General features: G+C 40.0%; 1 protein-coding gene across 1 annotated transcript in view; it reads left to right on the forward strand.

Annotated features, from left to right (window-relative positions):
• Positions 1 to 15442, forward strand: part of oys (lysophospholipid acyltransferase 6) — a 41109-nt gene extending 25667 nt beyond the window's left edge. Inside the window, exons 4-11 of the mRNA XM_080276545.1 lie at positions 1096 to 1210; positions 1780 to 1927; positions 3975 to 4191; positions 5205 to 5407; positions 6113 to 6310; positions 6733 to 6887; positions 7066 to 7212; positions 15364 to 15442. Coding sequence (XP_080132671.1) covers positions 1096 to 1210; positions 1780 to 1927; positions 3975 to 4191; positions 5205 to 5407; positions 6113 to 6310; positions 6733 to 6887; positions 7066 to 7212; positions 15364 to 15442 — 1262 coding nt within the window. The remainder of the gene's footprint in view (positions 1 to 1095; positions 1211 to 1779; positions 1928 to 3974; positions 4192 to 5204; positions 5408 to 6112; positions 6311 to 6732; positions 6888 to 7065; positions 7213 to 15363) is intronic.
• Positions 15443 to 17447: the final 2005 nt, after the last annotated feature.

Consider the following 17447-nt stretch of genomic DNA (forward strand, 5'->3'; position numbering starts at 1 on the left):
CCATGTCATTCACATTTAGGTTAATTACAAACAGTAATATTGACTCACTTCTTAATTAGATAATTGTGGAACATATACAGTACTCTACTCCAAGAAATTTGCTGGGCTCCGAAGACTGCCTCAGTGGTTATGAAAAAACCAGATGTTAGCTTGATTAAAATAAGAAAAGAGTATCATTGTCGTGAGTGATTACTGTAATATCTGCATTAGTACACGTGCACCATGGCAGGGAAGCTCTCTATCAAGGGACATCTCTTATCTCCCCACTTGACCATTCCTCAGTGACCTTACTGTGGGGGGTTTATCCTCTCAAGTAACAGAATGCTGCCACCCTGGTCCCCCTTTCTGCTTAGTCATGGGTATTTCCGTATTGGCTTATCTTCCTACTATCATGCTGGTACACTGTGTTGGCAGGAAAATGTTGATTTACATGACGAGTCGTTTGTTTTGGGTTGAGTGGATGTCATTGTTATGTTTGTTGACTTGGTTTTTGTGTGGTCGCCTGTTACCAATTGGTTTTAGATAGTTTAAAGTATTATTGCTTCAGTGTTTATATCATCATGAATTATTACTGCTGCTGATATCCTCATTGATGCATTATTTATTTTTATTTTGTATTTTTATTATTTTATTGTGTGTAGATAAGGTTCAAGTGATTGTTGGCTGGGAAGTGTCAGCAAACTTAACTGTGAGAGTTAATGCTAACCTTTTGGTTTTCAGGGAAGCTGTACATATTTCTTTTTTTTTTCTTCTTCTTCTAAAATAGTCATGTGAAACTATATAACTACTGTACCCTGTTTATATTCCTAGGCCCATTAATGATCACCATACAAAAGGCAGCAGCCCTGATCTACAGTGCTGTTTTTCTCTTTGTTCTTCAATTTGTTCCGTTTATCTTGTTGTTTTCTCTGCTGTTTAATCAGATGTTTATTCTCTGTTGTGCATCTGCAGGGCTGTTAATGACCAACGTACAAAAGGCAGTTTTTTTTTTTTCAGTTCTTTGTTTGTTATCATGTTTGTTTTGTTGTTTATTTGTTTATTCATTGTTTGTATTGCTGTTTAATCTGGTGTTTATTCTCTGTTTTGTATTTACAGGGCCATTAATGATCATAGTACAAAAAGCCACAGCCCTGGCCTACAGTCTGCATGATGGGCTGACAGGATTAAAGGACCACGAGCTCACTCCACTGCAGCGAGAACTGGTCCTCAGGTGGGTGGGGATGGAGGGAGGTGGTGGGACAGAGTTTGGGGGAGAGATCTGGACGTGAACGTGGCAGACTGCAGGCTGAAATTTCCCTTCTCTTGCAATTCACAGCTTTATTTTTGCAGGATAGGGAGAGAGTTGAGGGACATTTATACAACCTAGCAGTTATATCAGTGCCACCACATGAAGGCATCCCTCACGAGCACTAGATGTTGATTAAAAGTAGATTCCAGTTGATATGGTGGGAAGGGGAGAGGGGTAGCAGAGTTTGTTAGAGACACCAGATTATAGTCAGTTCAGTGAAAGGGAGGGTGGATGTTTGTTTTTGGGGGGGAGGGAGGTGATGATTAGTAGGAGAATATTTATAGTAAGTTCGGTTTGGGGGGAAGCGGGGGTAGAGAGAGGGAGTTGATTATTAAAAGTCAATTATATTCTGCTTATTATGGAGAAGATTGTACAGTACAGTTTATATATAATAATTTTAGTTTGAAGTAGAATATCTGAGTGATGGTTAAAACTAGATAATAATGGGTTTAATGTGGTTTAGAGTTACCTTCAGTGCTGTCTATTGACAGAAAGAAGCCCACTGCCGTAGAGTACTTCAGCTACATGCTCAACTTCCACTCGGTGCTGGCTGGGCCGTTCTTCATGTTCGCTGACTATCAGGACTTTGTAGAAGGCACCAATTATGCCAAGCGCGCCCTGGCCACAAACCCCCTTCAGGTACTTAAAATATGGCAGCAAAAGTGGTATACCCTTTCCTCTTCTCCCTCAATTCCTTCCTTACTCCTCTGTCTTTCTTTACTTCATCCTTCTGTTTATGGGTGACTTTACACTCCCTCTTATGTCTTTCTGTCCTTCATTCTTTCCTTTTCTTACTGCTTGTGGGTGACTCAACATTGAATGACAAGCCAAATGGTTTCCTGTACACCAGGAAACCATTTAATACTCTGGGTGGTAACCATCTAACCAGATTATGGTGCCTGATGGTTTAGTGGGTAATTACGGCTCTTCAGTCTGATTGAGCCAGTGAAGGTTTATATCCAAGGGATGGTTGGGGTTATTGCTCACGTAATGCCACTCGGGGATGAGTGAGGCTGGTCACTCTCATCTTAAATGTCAGGACCAACTAGCCCTGGGCTCCTACGCTCCTTGTTGGGCAACATAAGATTGAATGATGGATGGATGGATGGATTAGTATAATAGACCGTTTATAGTACAAAACAAGGGTTAATCATTCACTGTTGGAGTTAAATGAAATAAATTATCACACTTCACAGCATACACTTGACAAGATGACACACCAGTTCACCTCTGTTCCTTGGCTCTAACCTCCTCAGTCCTCACTCCTCAGTAACAGTCAGACTCCTCCAACAACTGAGACAGCTCTGTCCTGAGCAGGTCCATGTTGCTCTTCATAAAAATAAACCGCGCATAGTTCTCAGAGGTTAAACGTAGAACTGGAAATTTGCGTAAAATTTGTCGCAGATGCAAATCCACAAATGAAATGACACTTCCACAATTGTGGAATTTGCAGATTGCGGAAGTGCCCAGTTCTGCTGGAATGGGGACCGATGTCCCCATGTCACACGTTCCAGAACAGGGACCGACCTTCATGTGGTTAAAATGAAGCACCATAACTGTTTTAGTATTTGCAGGTTACCTGTGGTGTGCAGTGACCTCATAATCAAATGATGCTCTTGTCAGATAATAAACTTGGTATTTTAACAAGCTTTTGATTACAGTAAAAGTCCTCCAATCCGACTGCCAATAATCTGAATATCCTAATACTCCAAATTTTTCAAGGCAAAAATCTTCAAATTTTTCTGGTCTTTTTTCATTTTTTTTCTGGGCTTTATCTAAGGATTTATCTGGCTTGGACTTGGATGTACCTGCCTGCAGCTATTCATCTACACATCTATGCATTTCCAGTGAGTAAAACAATAACCCATATCATATTTAGTGTTTATTTAATGATCATGTACATATTTCTAATATTTTCAAAGGTCCCTCCCAATAGTCCAAAAAAAAACAATATCTGGAAGACCCTCGGTCCCCTGCCATTTGAATTACCGGACTTTTACTGTATTAAAAAAAATGTGATTAGGTTTACTGTATATGTTCATAGGTTAAGCTTGTTTGAGTACACCATATATTTTCTTCACCATATCCTTGTTTGGAGCTCACCACTCTGCTACACTGTCACCATGAACCCCTTCCGTCAGTCCCAGCTTCAGGATGTCTACTTTACTCCTTCTTTCCACCTGTGTATGTTCCTAGGGTAAGCTGAGTCTGATTTGACTTTCCATTGGGCAGACCTCCCTGGATAATAACAGTAGCAAGAGCCCAGCTGAGACCAAGCCCAAGAGCATTAGTGCGGGTGAGGAGATTGTACAGTCAATAAAAAAATATCGCACACCTTGGATGCAGTGGAGGTGAAAATGAGTGTATCTTGTAGGACACACTTGAATCTGTTAATCTTGTGCCTTAAAAAACAGCACCCAGAATGTGAACTTTTGTGTGACTTCAAGTCCCAGTAATTACCAAGCATAATTATTGTACTCGTAATCACAGGGTGCTCCATATATCACAGTGCTTTGTCCATGTTGCAGAATGATACGTGTGGTAAGATGTGCGATACTTTTTTTGTTGACAGTACATTATACATATTATGTTTCAAGGCTAAAATGAGCACATTTGTATGTTTTATGTCCCTTTGCTGAGATGAGCCTGTTTAACTGTACTGCTGATTTAATTCTTTCCTGGGCAGACCTCCCTGGACAGTAACAGCAACAAGAGCCCCGCTGAAGCCAAGAACAGCAGTGAGGGTGGGTTAGGACAGCCAGCAAACCCCACTGCAGTACCAAGCAAGCCGGGGGATGAGCCCAACCCCACCCAGGTGTCCCTCTACAAAGCTGGACTGGCTGCCATCAGTGCCTTTGTAACTGTTGTCATTCTACCAAAATTCCCTATTGCATATATCACAGGTCAGTAGTCAGAGTGAAACTGGGAAAGGAAACTTTTATCATCATCATCATCATCATCCAATCCTGCGTTGCCCCATGAGGAGCGTAGGAGCCTGGGGCTAGGCAAGTTGGTCCTGACATTTAAGATGAGAGTGACCAGCCTCACTCATCCCTGAGTGGCATTACGTGAGCAGTAACTCCAACCACCCCTTAGATGTAAACCTTCACCGGCTCAATCCGATTGGAGTGCCGCAATTACCAACTAAACCACAAGGTGCCATAATTTGGTTATATGGTTACCACCCAGCATAGTAAATGGTTTCCTGGTGTACAGGAAACCATTCGGCTTGTCATTCAGTGTAGAGTCACCCATAGGCAGAAGGAACAGGAAAGAATGAAGGAGACAGACAAAAAGGGGGTGTAAAGTCACCCATAGGCAGAAGGGTATGGAAAGAATGATGTAAAAAAGGACAGAAGAGAAAGGAAGGAAAGAAGGATGGAGAATAATGGGTAGACACCTGAGAGCAGCACTACATCAAGTGAGTAGATGGTAACTTACTATTTTTGGGAAAGGATGGAGAGTGAGAGACAAACATGGAGAGTGTATGTGGGTGATAGGGAGGAGGAGACCGTGGATGAGATGGAGGGATGAAGTGGAGGGGCATATGAGAGAGCGGGGTGCAATTTGGGGGAAGGGCAGTGAAATGGCAAGGGATTGGGTGACATGGAGGCAACTTGTTTGTGGCCACCCCTTATGGGATTAAGGGGTCTGGCTATAGGTAGATAGATAGATAGAATGCAGTTACAGTCAAATTATCTTTTAAATATCTTTAAACTAGTTCATTCAGTGTCTACAATAGGCTAGCAGAAAACCTCTTACAGGCGTTCTGTAATTTATGTAAGAAAAAGGAAGAAGCAATTGGAGAATGTACAAGAAAGTGTGAGTTAGGGTATTTTGGTGCCATGCAAGTAGGATATAACCAGAGTAAGGGGAAACAAATAACATTAAGATGTTTTCACACTTCTCCCAATAGATCCCAGATTCTTGGCATCATCGTGGGGATATAAGATGTTTTACATCCTGAGTGCAACGTCATTCATAAGACACGTTTACTACACGGGCTGGCTGCTTGGGGACAGTATCTGCAATATGTCTGGGATGGGCTTCAATGGATACACCCAGAGTGGAGAACCCAGATGGGACCTGGTGTCAAACGTTGACGTTGTTGGTGTGGAGGTGAGTGACCAGTATGACAGGTACCACTGCCTTCGTGGTACAGGTGGACAGCAGACACCACCAGATCTATTGATCCTTTGTATTTGATAATTTCTAGTGATATTTACAATCTGAGCTGAGTTTTGAAGTGATTCTGGAAACTGGTAAATCGGCTTTATAGGTAACGATGGATCTGTAATGGGCAACTTTAGTGCAGTGAACTGTGGACTTATTGGGGAAAAAAAATTAAGGAACTTATGACTTGGACTTACTGTACTGTCCAAACAGATTTATCCCATTGAGCCTGAATACATTTTTTTTTTTTTCCCCATGCTAATTTTATGTTAAATGAATTCAGTGCTGATCATCATGGTATCATGCATCCATCCACATGTGACTGGGTTGAGCAATAAACTAAAATAAAGTCCTGTCAACAGAATTTAAGACGACTACAGTGCATTTATTCTAACCTGACAAAGATTCCCCTCATCTTGGTAGCTTTGTTGATGGCCAAGTACAGTGTATAGTCAGATTGGAGAGTTGATATGACAAGCAACCAGAGTGACTCATTCCTACCTCATAATCAGGGTTCATCAAATTTCATGCAGCCCTTGACTTAGTATTTCATCTGTGGGATTAGCCCAGTTCCATCAGAAGAAAACAACCAGCTACTGTCACCATTCTATATTGCATCTGTTCTCCATCTATTCTTCATGTATTCCACAGACTGGGTTAAGCCTGCGTGACACTCTTGAGGCATGGAACAGCGGCACTATGAAGTGGCTGCGTTTCATGGTGTACGAGCGTGCAGGCAGCCAAAAGACGCTGCTCACCTACGTGCTGTCTTCAGTCTGGCATGGCTTCTACCCTGGATACTATATTACTTTCATCAGTGGGGCATTCTTCACCATTGCTGCCAGATATGTTAGTACTGTAGCTGGTTTTTGCCAGGGATTCTTTTGCTCAGAGGCAGATATCAGAAAGTGTCATGGAGAACTGTCTGCTCTTCTGTCATAGTTTGTTTTCTTTCTTTCTTTCTTTCTTTCTTTTCCAATACCGTACAGTATATGTCTTCTAAACAAATTATGGTACTGTGTTTATTATTCATTCATTCATTCATTCATTCATACTCTGTTTATACTTGATTAATAATTAGTAGAAAATCATGTGTCAGATTGACATTGTTAATTGCCCTTTTAGCTTGTTACCTACTTTCCAGGGTTGCTGCTGGTTGAATTTTTGCCCTAAGCCTGATGGTTCAGAGTCCCAAACCCTTTCTTCCAGTCTTTGGTGTTCTCCACACGGTTTTTATTGTAAATAGATATGCTAAAGATTCCCCTTTACAGGTTCGTCGATCAGTACGTCCGCGTGTGCTTGCGCGGGGTCCGAGGGCCAAGGTTATCTATGATGTCCTCACCTGCCTTACCACACGCCTTGTCCTTGCATACTTCACTTTCCCATTCGTCTACCTCAAGTTTTGGGGCAGCATTGCCGTATACAGGTATATCACTGGCTTAGCTTATGTTATGTGTGTATGTAGATGATCAGTATTTTTACTATTTGCGTTGTTTCTCTTTTGTATAAGAAAAAGTTAAGCTTTACCTCACCTCATTCTCAGGTGAGATATAGGTGGGGTTGATGATTCTGAATTGTTTTTGAATATATTTTCCCTGTTGCAGAGATATGTACTTTTTCCCAACCATCTTGGGTGTGTTGGTGATAGTCCTCCTCCCACAAGTGCTACCTCCACCCTCCCGCCAACAACAAACCAAAACAACCTCCACAGCAACAGAAGGGGCAGCCAAACCAATGGAGAAGAAGATTCAGTGAGAGTTGTGCCTTTGCCTCATATTTCCATGGGGTTGGGGAGCTCTGTGGCACTACTTCATAAGCCCTTGGGTCTGGTGATGTTTTTATTGTTTTTGTTCATGCTGCCTTCAGACAATAGCTAGCCAACAACCACCACCACCACCACTATAACAGCAGAGGTAAACAAAACCCAATAGGAGAGGGCACAGTGAGAGAGTCATGTCCTTTACTTGCATTTTCATGTTAAAAGGAAGCCATCAGGTACCTTTCCCTAAACTTTAGTGTGGTGATGTAGTTATTATTATTTTTTATTTATTATCATTTTTATTTTTTTTTGACAAAGCCTTGGATACCGTAACAAAAACCTCAGAGATGAAGGTCCAGTGAGAGAGTTATGAGTTTGGTTTGTATTTTCCTGGGATTTGGGGGCTCTTCTGCACATCGTCCTAAATTCCTTGAATGTGGTAATGTACTTTTTATTTTAAATTCTTCTCAGAACTTTAGAGAAGAAGGTTCTTTTGTGGGATTTGGGAGCTCTTTGTCAACCTCTTCATCCCTGTATTATATCCTCCACCCCTCGAATCCCATGGCATGCTTTATATTTTATAGTCTCATCAATACCTCAGAGAAGAAGGTCCACTGAGAAAGCCATGACCATAGCTTGTATTCTGATGTTAGCAAAAATAAAACAAAAATATACCATCAAAGAAAATATGGTAATGTTTTATGTGCAGAAATTAACTGGTAAGGAAGAGATGCTGGGGAGCTTCCTTAACCGATAAGAATGTGAGCATAAGATTAGTATTTCATGGCCAGAGTTCTTGCCCCAATGTGTTTTTTTAAGGGCTGGTTAGGTGTTGGCATTACCCTCTTCTCACTTCTACCACTACATTAGCTCATTCCATCTGGTGACGTACATTTTGTTTGATTTTTTATGTCCCTTGGCAGTTTTATTCACCTTAGGAGTGAGTATTTAAACAGGGAGGTTTGATATAGCCTTCATGTACCCCTTCACTGCAAGAGGTCTTAGCCAGAGTTGAATGAAATTGTCACCAGGTGGGAAGAAAAAATACATGGTGTCCTTTGAAATTTCTGATAAACTTCAGAGGTTATTGAAAGGCAGATTACAAAAGGAATATCCTAGCAACGAGGGTCAAACTTTCAGCCGCAGTGGAGGTACAGTTGCCGATATCCTTATGGGTTACATACAAGGGAGATCATTTTTACCCATGAGGTCATCAGTAACTAGCTCTGTGATGGTTGAGCAGTGCTGATAGTTTTTTTTTTTTTCTTTCATTCCATCTTTTCTTCCACCCCCTCAAAAATTAGCTCTAAAATTACCTGAAGTTTCACCAAAATCTCGGGGATGCCGTGTGTAAACCACACGTCCTCAGACTGAAGGATGAAAGAATGTTACCAGACACTGATACAACACAGTAGTGTCAGATAAGTAAGGTTTAGTGAGTATTTATGACATAGGGTATTATGTATGACAGCTGTAATGTTTGAGCCTGTATTATCTAGCTGCATACAGGTCTTGCATAATTAAAACAATGAAATTAGATGTACAAGTGCAGTATGCCATAAATCTAGTTAATGTTTATATGCAGTACAACAAGTAACTTTATCTCATTGTTTAGTATTATGAGGAATTAGGGGTTTATTGAAAGCAGGATTTATCATTATTTTTTATTCAGTTGACCTTAAATTTCATTCTCTCATTCTGCACTCAAAGGCAAAACAGGTGCTGAGTGGCAACTGTTTTTTGTCATGTTTAGAATGAGAGCATGGAATTTTTACTAGTCTGCTAAATAATAAGAAAATATTAATATTTCCCTTCAAGCACATCATAATGCTGAGTAATACTAACATTGGCTCAATTTGTTTTCCATTTTCTGTCATTGTTCTTCATCTGTTTTTCTTCTTTATTCATTTTGTTTATCCCTCAGATCCTACAGAATTTCATCCTCTGCTGGCCTATCTAATTAATTGATCTTTCTCTTACCTACCCTACCCATAAACCTTTCAATCTAATGATGTATTTTCCCATTTTTTTAGCTACCTCCAGATGCTTTATTATTATGACTATTTATATTACCGGTATTTAATTTTTTGTTATTTATATATTTATTTATTTATTTTAGGAGTTAGGCATAGCCTAACTTAATCTCTTCCATTCAACAAGGCTTTTATAAGTTCAGATTATCACGTCTGGCAGCAGCAAGAATAAAATATAGAATACATCATTGGCGTGAAGGGCTTAATTGGTGTTCTGGACTATGGTAGACTAGCCTCAGCCCCCTGCACCTCAGAGTGGGTATTATGGAACTGGTGATTACTGTTATTGTGTTTTCGAGTTTCCATAAAATGATTTCTGAGAGTCCCTAAGCTGATGGTGTATATAGTGATGATTCTTCCCTAACAGATTTTAAAATTTTTGTAAATGTTAGTCCTTTCCAGATTAGAATTGTGCTTGGGATGAGGTGGATGGATGGGGTGGAGAGGTAAATGAGAGAGGGTAGTGTGAGTTTCAGAAAGGGCAGCCTGATAGCAGAGGACAGGGTGACATGGAAGTACAGTAATTCATTTGTGCCCACCCCTACTGGAATTAAGGCATCTGGCTACAGATTGATGGATAAATAGCAAGACAGATAGATAGATTGATGAACAGATAGTCATTGGAGATAGATAGATAAACTCAGTCCTTTTGCACCAACCCATACTCCCTCACCCTAACTCATTAACTGTAACTGTAATTCTAATTTGGAATGGACTAAGATAGTGAGCAGTGAATTTTTTTTTTCGTTTTATTCAACATGCAAGCTGTAGTGTAGTTGCCTAAGTAAGACTGTAATTCGGAAAAAGACTGTAAGAGTGATCAGTGAATTTTAAAGATATACAGGTATTATTTAACATGTAAATTGTAGGTCAGAAGTGAGACTGATTTAGAATGGACTCTGGGAGTGAGCAGTGAATTTACACAATCCTGTAGTTCAGTTTTTTAAGTGAGACAAATATTGGAGAAGAGTTGGGACCTTTAGAGTGTCTTTTATCAAACTTTAATATTTTGTGTGTGTGTGTGTGGGTGCGTGCATGTGCATGCATGTGTGTGTGCATGCATATGTGCGAGTGAGTGAGTGTGAGAGTGGGAGAGAGAGAGAGAGAAATTGTGCCTGTGAGCCACTTCATTTCAGTGAGGCTTTTACATTTTTACACATCCTCCCTTCAGACAGTTTTATTAGAATTTTTGGATTAAAGGTGTTGGTTGTAGCCTTCAGTCTCTCCCATAAAATGAGAGATCTTTCCAGAGCTAAATACTGTGTAAATCTTTGGTGGTAGTCTGATTAAAATAAAACATAGAGTTCCTTGAGTAACACTCGCTAGGAATTTACCTCATGGTGTCTTACTTGTTGTGGGGATGGCTTAGTCTGGTGGTGTGAGTGTGGCAGTGGGAGTTTGAAATGAAAAATTATTTAAGTTAGACTTCAATAACACTGATATCCTTGCAACGTATGAGAAATTGCCTGGTTGATTACAAGAAGGGCGTTTTATATGGACCACACAGGGTGTCATCAGAGTGAAGGTGTTAAATTTTGATGTCAGTTTGTACCTGTAGGACAGTTGGCTGGCTGTTATTAGCATCAAAATCATTCCGTGTGTTGTGCTGAAGTAAAACGTACGTCTAGCATTTTTCGGAATGATGCGTTTCTCACAAGTAATGTAATACTAGTGTATACAGTTTGGTTTTCCTGTTGTTCAGTTGTTTGTGTGTGTGTGTGTGTGTGTGTGTGGGCACGTGTGTGCGGGCACGTGCGTGCATGCGTGCGTTCAAGTGTGGAAAGTATTCCGTTATCTAAGAATTTGCGATTACAGTAGTGCAGTTGTATAGGTTGTGGTAAAAGTTCAAAGAGAGTGGGGGTGTTGGAGTGAGGACAGCATGATGGCAGAAGACGGTAATGTGAAGGCAATTTGTTTATGGCTACCTCTTTTGAAACTAAGGCATCTGGCTATAGATAGATAGGTAGAACTGTCGAATAGGAGACGGAATATCACCTACTTGTTTCATAAGCTCTGCATTATTACCTCCGCCAACAAGAATGGAGGAGGTTATGTATTCGTCTGTTTGTTTGTTTGTGTGTTTGTTTGTTTATCCACATAATTTCTCCAAAAGTTCTCAGTGAATTTCAATAAAATGTTGTGGAAGGTGGGCCGTGGGCCAAGAAAAAATTGATTAAGTTTGGGGGCAGATCTGGATCCAGATCTGGAGTATCCAGCACAATATCTCCAAAAGTTTGCAATGAATTTCAGTGAAAATTTGCAAAAAGGGTGGGCCATAGGCCAAGAAAGAATTTATTAAATTTGGGGGCGAATCTGAATCCTGATCCTGTGTATCCCACACAATATCTGGAAAAGCTCTCAACGAATTTCAACAAAATTTTGTGGAACAGTTAATTAAATATGGAGACATGTCGTGATCCAGTGTATTCCATACAATATCTCCACAGATCTAGATCCTTTGTAATGGCAGTGACATTGGTGGAGGTATGTATTGTCTGAGTGATCTCTAGTTAAACCAATTATCCAACCATACAAATGTTGCTTTTATATATACATGCATTTTAGGTCATGTGTCTCTTCGTATGTTCTTCATGTTGCACTGTTGATTATGTTTGCAGTACTGATGCACCTGTTTTTTATTAATTTTTGACAAGTACCATGTGAGGGTTTGTGAAAGTGAGGTTTAGTGACTTGAGGTTTTAATGAGCACTGTACAACTAAAGGTTTTGTGATAATTTTGGGAGTACAGGTATAAAATTGGATGAGAATATTAATGACTACAGTTGTGTGTGTGAGTGAGGTGGAGGGGGAGGATCAGGGGGGAAACTGTGGATGAGATGGAGGGATGGAATATGGAGGTATAAAAGAGGTGTAAGTTGAAGAGAGTGCAGATTAATGGTGGAGGACAGAGTGACATGGAGGCTATTTGCTTGTGGCTTCCCCTTCTAAAATTAAGTTGTCTGGCTATAGATAGATAGACATTTGTGTGATCTATTGAGCTATGATTTTGTTTAATCATTGCACTCATTTGTTGGCATGGATAGGGAGGATTTGGATCCAGTGGTAAAGTTTGAGGTGTTTTTTCCTACCACAAAATATTAAGTCTTGTATTGTAGGTGACGTAAGAGGGTTTCTAACACGGTTTCCTTGTTGATTTACTCCCCATATTGCACCCCAATATGTATGCCACTGATGTAGTAGTACTAGCAGTAGTAGTAGTAGTAATAGTAGTCAGAACCCCAGGCTCATTTGAATATGAACCCATTGGTCTATAGGCTGAAGTTGCCCCAATCACAGTCTTTTTGGGAGGGATAGGGAGGGAGTTGAGGGACTTTCGTCTAACCAGGCATCTCAACCACCCAGTTATGTCAGTGCCCCTGCAAGAAAGCCTCCCTCACAGGCACACACTGATGTAAACTGTCAATAATGAAATAGTACAGATAGCACACTAGAGACTATGAAGATCCAATAAACAAAATAAATTGCAAAGGAAGGAATAGTACAAAGACTCCTGTGGCATTAGGAATAAAGGCTCGAGTTCTTTAATAGTTGAGGAAAAGGTACAAGAATGATCACAGTACAGATACATAGCATTCCAGGCACTAAATCATGAGAGGTTATTAAATCTCATATATTCACGGTCTTCCCTTGAACCTGGGTAAATTCAGCATGTGTATCAGGATCAGTCCATATTAGGCTTACTGCAGGACCAAAACCTTTTCCTTAGAGGGAGAGTAATGACCAAAATTAACCCTTTCCTGTGCTGGCAAAGTACAATTGGGAATGGGTGCCTATAGGAAGAGTGATGCACGTGGAAATGGAAGGTGTTGTACTGACTATTTGCATATCATTGGTAGAATTAACAGGGTGCAAAGATATATAAGATATATCAGCATATGAAAGGACGTATTATAAGCTCCCACTTTAAACGACTGCCATGGCATGGGCTTGAACCCTGGACTTGGGACACACATGTCACAGGAAGAGTACCCTACCACTGAACAACCACAGTTTGTACAAACTAAAATACAGTAATTATGTTAAAGCAAAAACAGACAGCTCAAGTAGTTGGCTCATTTGGAAGAAAATGCATTATTTTCCTGCTGTAATTTTTAGGCAGATGTGTAGTTAGACAGGAGTGATTATATTTTGCAGCAAGTTGCGTAAGTGTGTCTCACCTTTTTGCACAGTGTTGTTTTACAAAATTTGATTAATTATGCCTTCCCCTTTTATATTCATGCAACCATAGGACTAATTTACAGATATTTCCTGTTTAGTATAAATTAGGTCCTACTGTGACCATTTATTGCATAATATTTGCAATTTTGTGTTCATAACTGAGATGAGTAATGAAGATTTTATTTGGAATGTACTTTTTAAAACTTTGGATCCATTTTTTGTCTCAGGATGAATGATAATGTATTATGTACAACTGCAGATAGAAATATCATTACACATTTTAATAAAACAGTTATGAAACTCTTGCACAATATCATGAGGAGCTTTTTTTAGGTACCGAAGTTCATAGTTCTGTACTTAGTTTCAAAAGTCAGAGTTCACTGTGTTGTCAGCTGTAAGGAAGTGGGTTGATGTTTATGTCTGCAGCTATGCAGTGAAGTACCTCGACCATTCCCATTTGCATCATTGGCAACTAAGTACTCTAGTCACTTCTTGTTCTGCTCCAGCTGGACATTCTGACTACTTGTGCATTTATCTAGGTTTCACTTTCAGCATTTACTGAATTAGTTAACTTTACTGGATCATAACGACATGCTGCCCTCTAAATATGGCTTTTTAGCTTTTGTATTGTATTATTACTTATATATATAAAGGTTCATTGTGAGTGGGAATTAAATGTGTTCACCTATGTGTTTAGCAAGTAAAGGTATAAAATATGAAGAACGAAGTTGTCTTGAATGTTTGCCTAGCTGATGAACTACGAGTACTGTACAGAGTTCATGGTAGTTGTAATGTATCTGTAGGCAAGGACTTCCTTCTTTAGGTAGGCTGAGCCAGATGGCATAACGGATCATTCCTCTTTTGTACTTTCAGGTGATAATCAAGATATGATAAAATACAGGTGTGATAATCATTCTTTTTCAGATCTAAAGTCAAGGTATATTTGCTATATGATTATTAGTCTGTTTGTAGTGTTAAATCTTTTCAGTGTTGACAGAATCTTGATTGTATCGTATCTATACAGCTCTAACTATGTTCCTAGGTTCTTGCTTCATCTAAAGTTGTATATCTAATATTAAATTACAGTATAGCATAGGAATGATGACATATTGCACAGCTTATTTCATGATTTCTGAGTTTACATTCAACAACAGTTCTGCACATCCTTGGTATATTCATCTGTGTTCTGATCAGTGCCTGTCTTTCATTTATAACATGTCTCCGACCCAGGTACATAACATCAGAAGTGGGGCAGATGTTATTTACAAGTTTGTAACTTGCTCTGCATTTTAATGTTGAATTCCTTAATGTTCTTTCTGTAACTTATACACTAGATACACTATAAATGTTACCTGTGAGTGTTTTTAAATATTGTTGTTCTCATGTATGGTGTACATTACAGTGTTTGATAATGTAATCATATTTGTGTTTAGTCATGTTACAAATGGAGACTGTAGTCAAATAATGAAGAAGTAACACCTCCATTAAGAATTTTGCTAGTTGTTGAAGCATTATCACAGCCCTACCAGAAGGCCAGGATGTGCACTTGTTACAGTTGTTAGCATTAACCAAGTGCCAAGAGAATTGTACTCTGTTCACTTTAACTAGGCACAACTTTGCCGTCTCTCCATTTTCAGTGCTGAGCAATAGTAGGAGATTAACACTAGAATATGGTGCTAGTCATGAAGAAGTGGTGTGGTAAGGATGCAGGATTCAGACATGAGCTACAGGAAATAGGCTGCAGCAGGACTGAATTTTCTTCCAAGTTAAAGTGAATGAACCCTAGTGAGAATTATTCACTAAGTACCTCTTACAGGTCCTCTAGTTTTCATTCATTATTGTACCCTTAGCAAAGCAGTGTTTCTGGAATATTATACTGTAGTTCTGTGAGTGCAGCATCTACCATATGGATTCATTTACTATTATAACAGAATATTTGGCAAGTTCTTTAATGGAAAACTGGGTCTGAAGGGTTCATATGGAGAGCTCAACAGTGTGGACAACACCTGAATTTTTGTACAATAATTCCTACTGAAACCTGTGATGGTGATAGATGTCCGACTCTTTTGCATTGTCACCAACTACCTTTTGTAATGTGCAGTTTAGGGTGTCACAGGTGTTTTATTATTTCATTTTCGTGTTTGAAGGCTCCAACACACTTGCATGCATCGGCCTTGGTCATGTAATGGCAGCTTTCCATGCTGCTCTATCTCTGACTGCCTCCCTATTTAGTCCCATAACCCTGAGGTCACACTCAATAACCTTGTCCCAGGTCTTTTTGGTCTACCTCTCACTACCCTACCCCAAGCATTAACACTTCTCACTTTCTGCAGCCAGTTATCATTGCCTTTCCTCTCTGCATGGCCTAACCATCCCAATCTACTTCTCCTCATCACAACACCAATACACTCCAGGCCCATCCTACCTCTCAACTTGTTGACCAACAAAAATCACAGGTTTCCTCAGAGCCTTGCATTTTCAGTTTTAATAATATAGTAATCCCTCGTTTATCAGGACATAATAGAGCCAAAGGCATGCCTGGGTAGTGCAGCATCCGGATAATGAACATTGTTCCCCTACCATACTCAGACCCTACCTATACCCACCCTTCCAACCTATACCTAACCTATTTGTACAGTACCTATGCATAATTTGGCGGTGTTTTTCCAGTCACTCAGGCATATTTAGACATCAAAACACCCATAGGAATATCCAGAGTAACGCCAGACACCAAGAAATCCATGCAGAAAAACACTGAAAACCAAAAAACACCCTACCAATACACTATGTACAGTACTCCTCCTTATTTTGGCAATGTTTTCTGGTCATTCTGCCATATTTTGACATCAGAGCATACATAGGATTATCCAAAATAATTTTCAACACCAAGAAAGCCATGCAAAAAAAACATTGAAAACCAAAAACACCCTACCTTTACACTACTGTATGTACAGCACCCCTCCTAATTTTGGCACTGTTTTCCGGTCACTCTGCCATATTGAGACATCAGAACACACATAGGATTATCCGTATTAATGCTATACATCAAGAAAACAATGTATAAACAACAATAATCCACAAAAAAACTGAAGACGGTTTGGAAATCAGTTACCTGTGATGAGTGATTGCTCCTGGGGCTTGAAAAAAATTTCATGACCGAATATGCCACCAGAAATTGGTTATATTGGTATAAATGGTATACCATCATCTTTGCTGGTGTTTATACTATCAAATAAGCTTGTAAAAACACATATATAAAAAACTGATAAGCAAAAGTACAGAAATGCAGTGAGAATAAAGTGTTTAGGAGTAAAACTTAGCTTCATATAGTTTCTCACCATCCTAGTGCAAAATTTTGCTAGCACCTGCTAAGAGTTAAGCATATGTCTCGATGCAGAATTTTATGAGCTGTCTCTTGGATTTTGCTGAGTTTTGATACAACCAATAGTAGTTGAATAAATCACAATAAAATTTAAAAACTCACGAGTCAGCGTTATGACCACAGAAGAGGATGGGGACTGAGGGAGTGATGGGGGAGCCGGGAGGTTATGGAGGAGGGGAGATGCAAGGCTGTGAGCAGAAGTCTCCCTCTTGTGTCATGAGGCAGACGGGCTCTTGTACTGTACATTTACTCGTGGCTCGTGGTCTGTTAGATGCCGAGTGGCCATGCGGAAACACAACTCACGATGACTGGGGGACTTTGGACGTTCGGTAGAGGGATGGATGGCCGCTGTCACCGAACATGTAGTCGTGGCTTGCAGTCTGTGTTAAAATCTCAGGGGCAGCTAGGAAAGACTTAGCCCAGTTGTCGTGCAAATTTGGACATTGTGTGGGGATGCGTACAGATGTTTTGACACTGCTTGTGGGTTACAGTCGTATCACTCGGGTGCCGGAGGTTCATTGGGAGTGATTGGACGAACGTGCGACTTTGGCCGTGCAGTGCAGGGATGGACGGATATCTTAGTTTTGGTTGTGGGTTATGGCCTACTTCCTGCCCACCGTTCAAGCCTTGCAG

This window comes from Coenobita brevimanus, chromosome 65, assembly GCF_032717465.1.
Source record: "Coenobita brevimanus isolate Jiangsu-jjx chromosome 65, ASM3271746v2, whole genome shotgun sequence".
Lineage (NCBI taxonomy): Eukaryota > Metazoa > Arthropoda > Malacostraca > Decapoda > Coenobitidae > Coenobita > Coenobita brevimanus.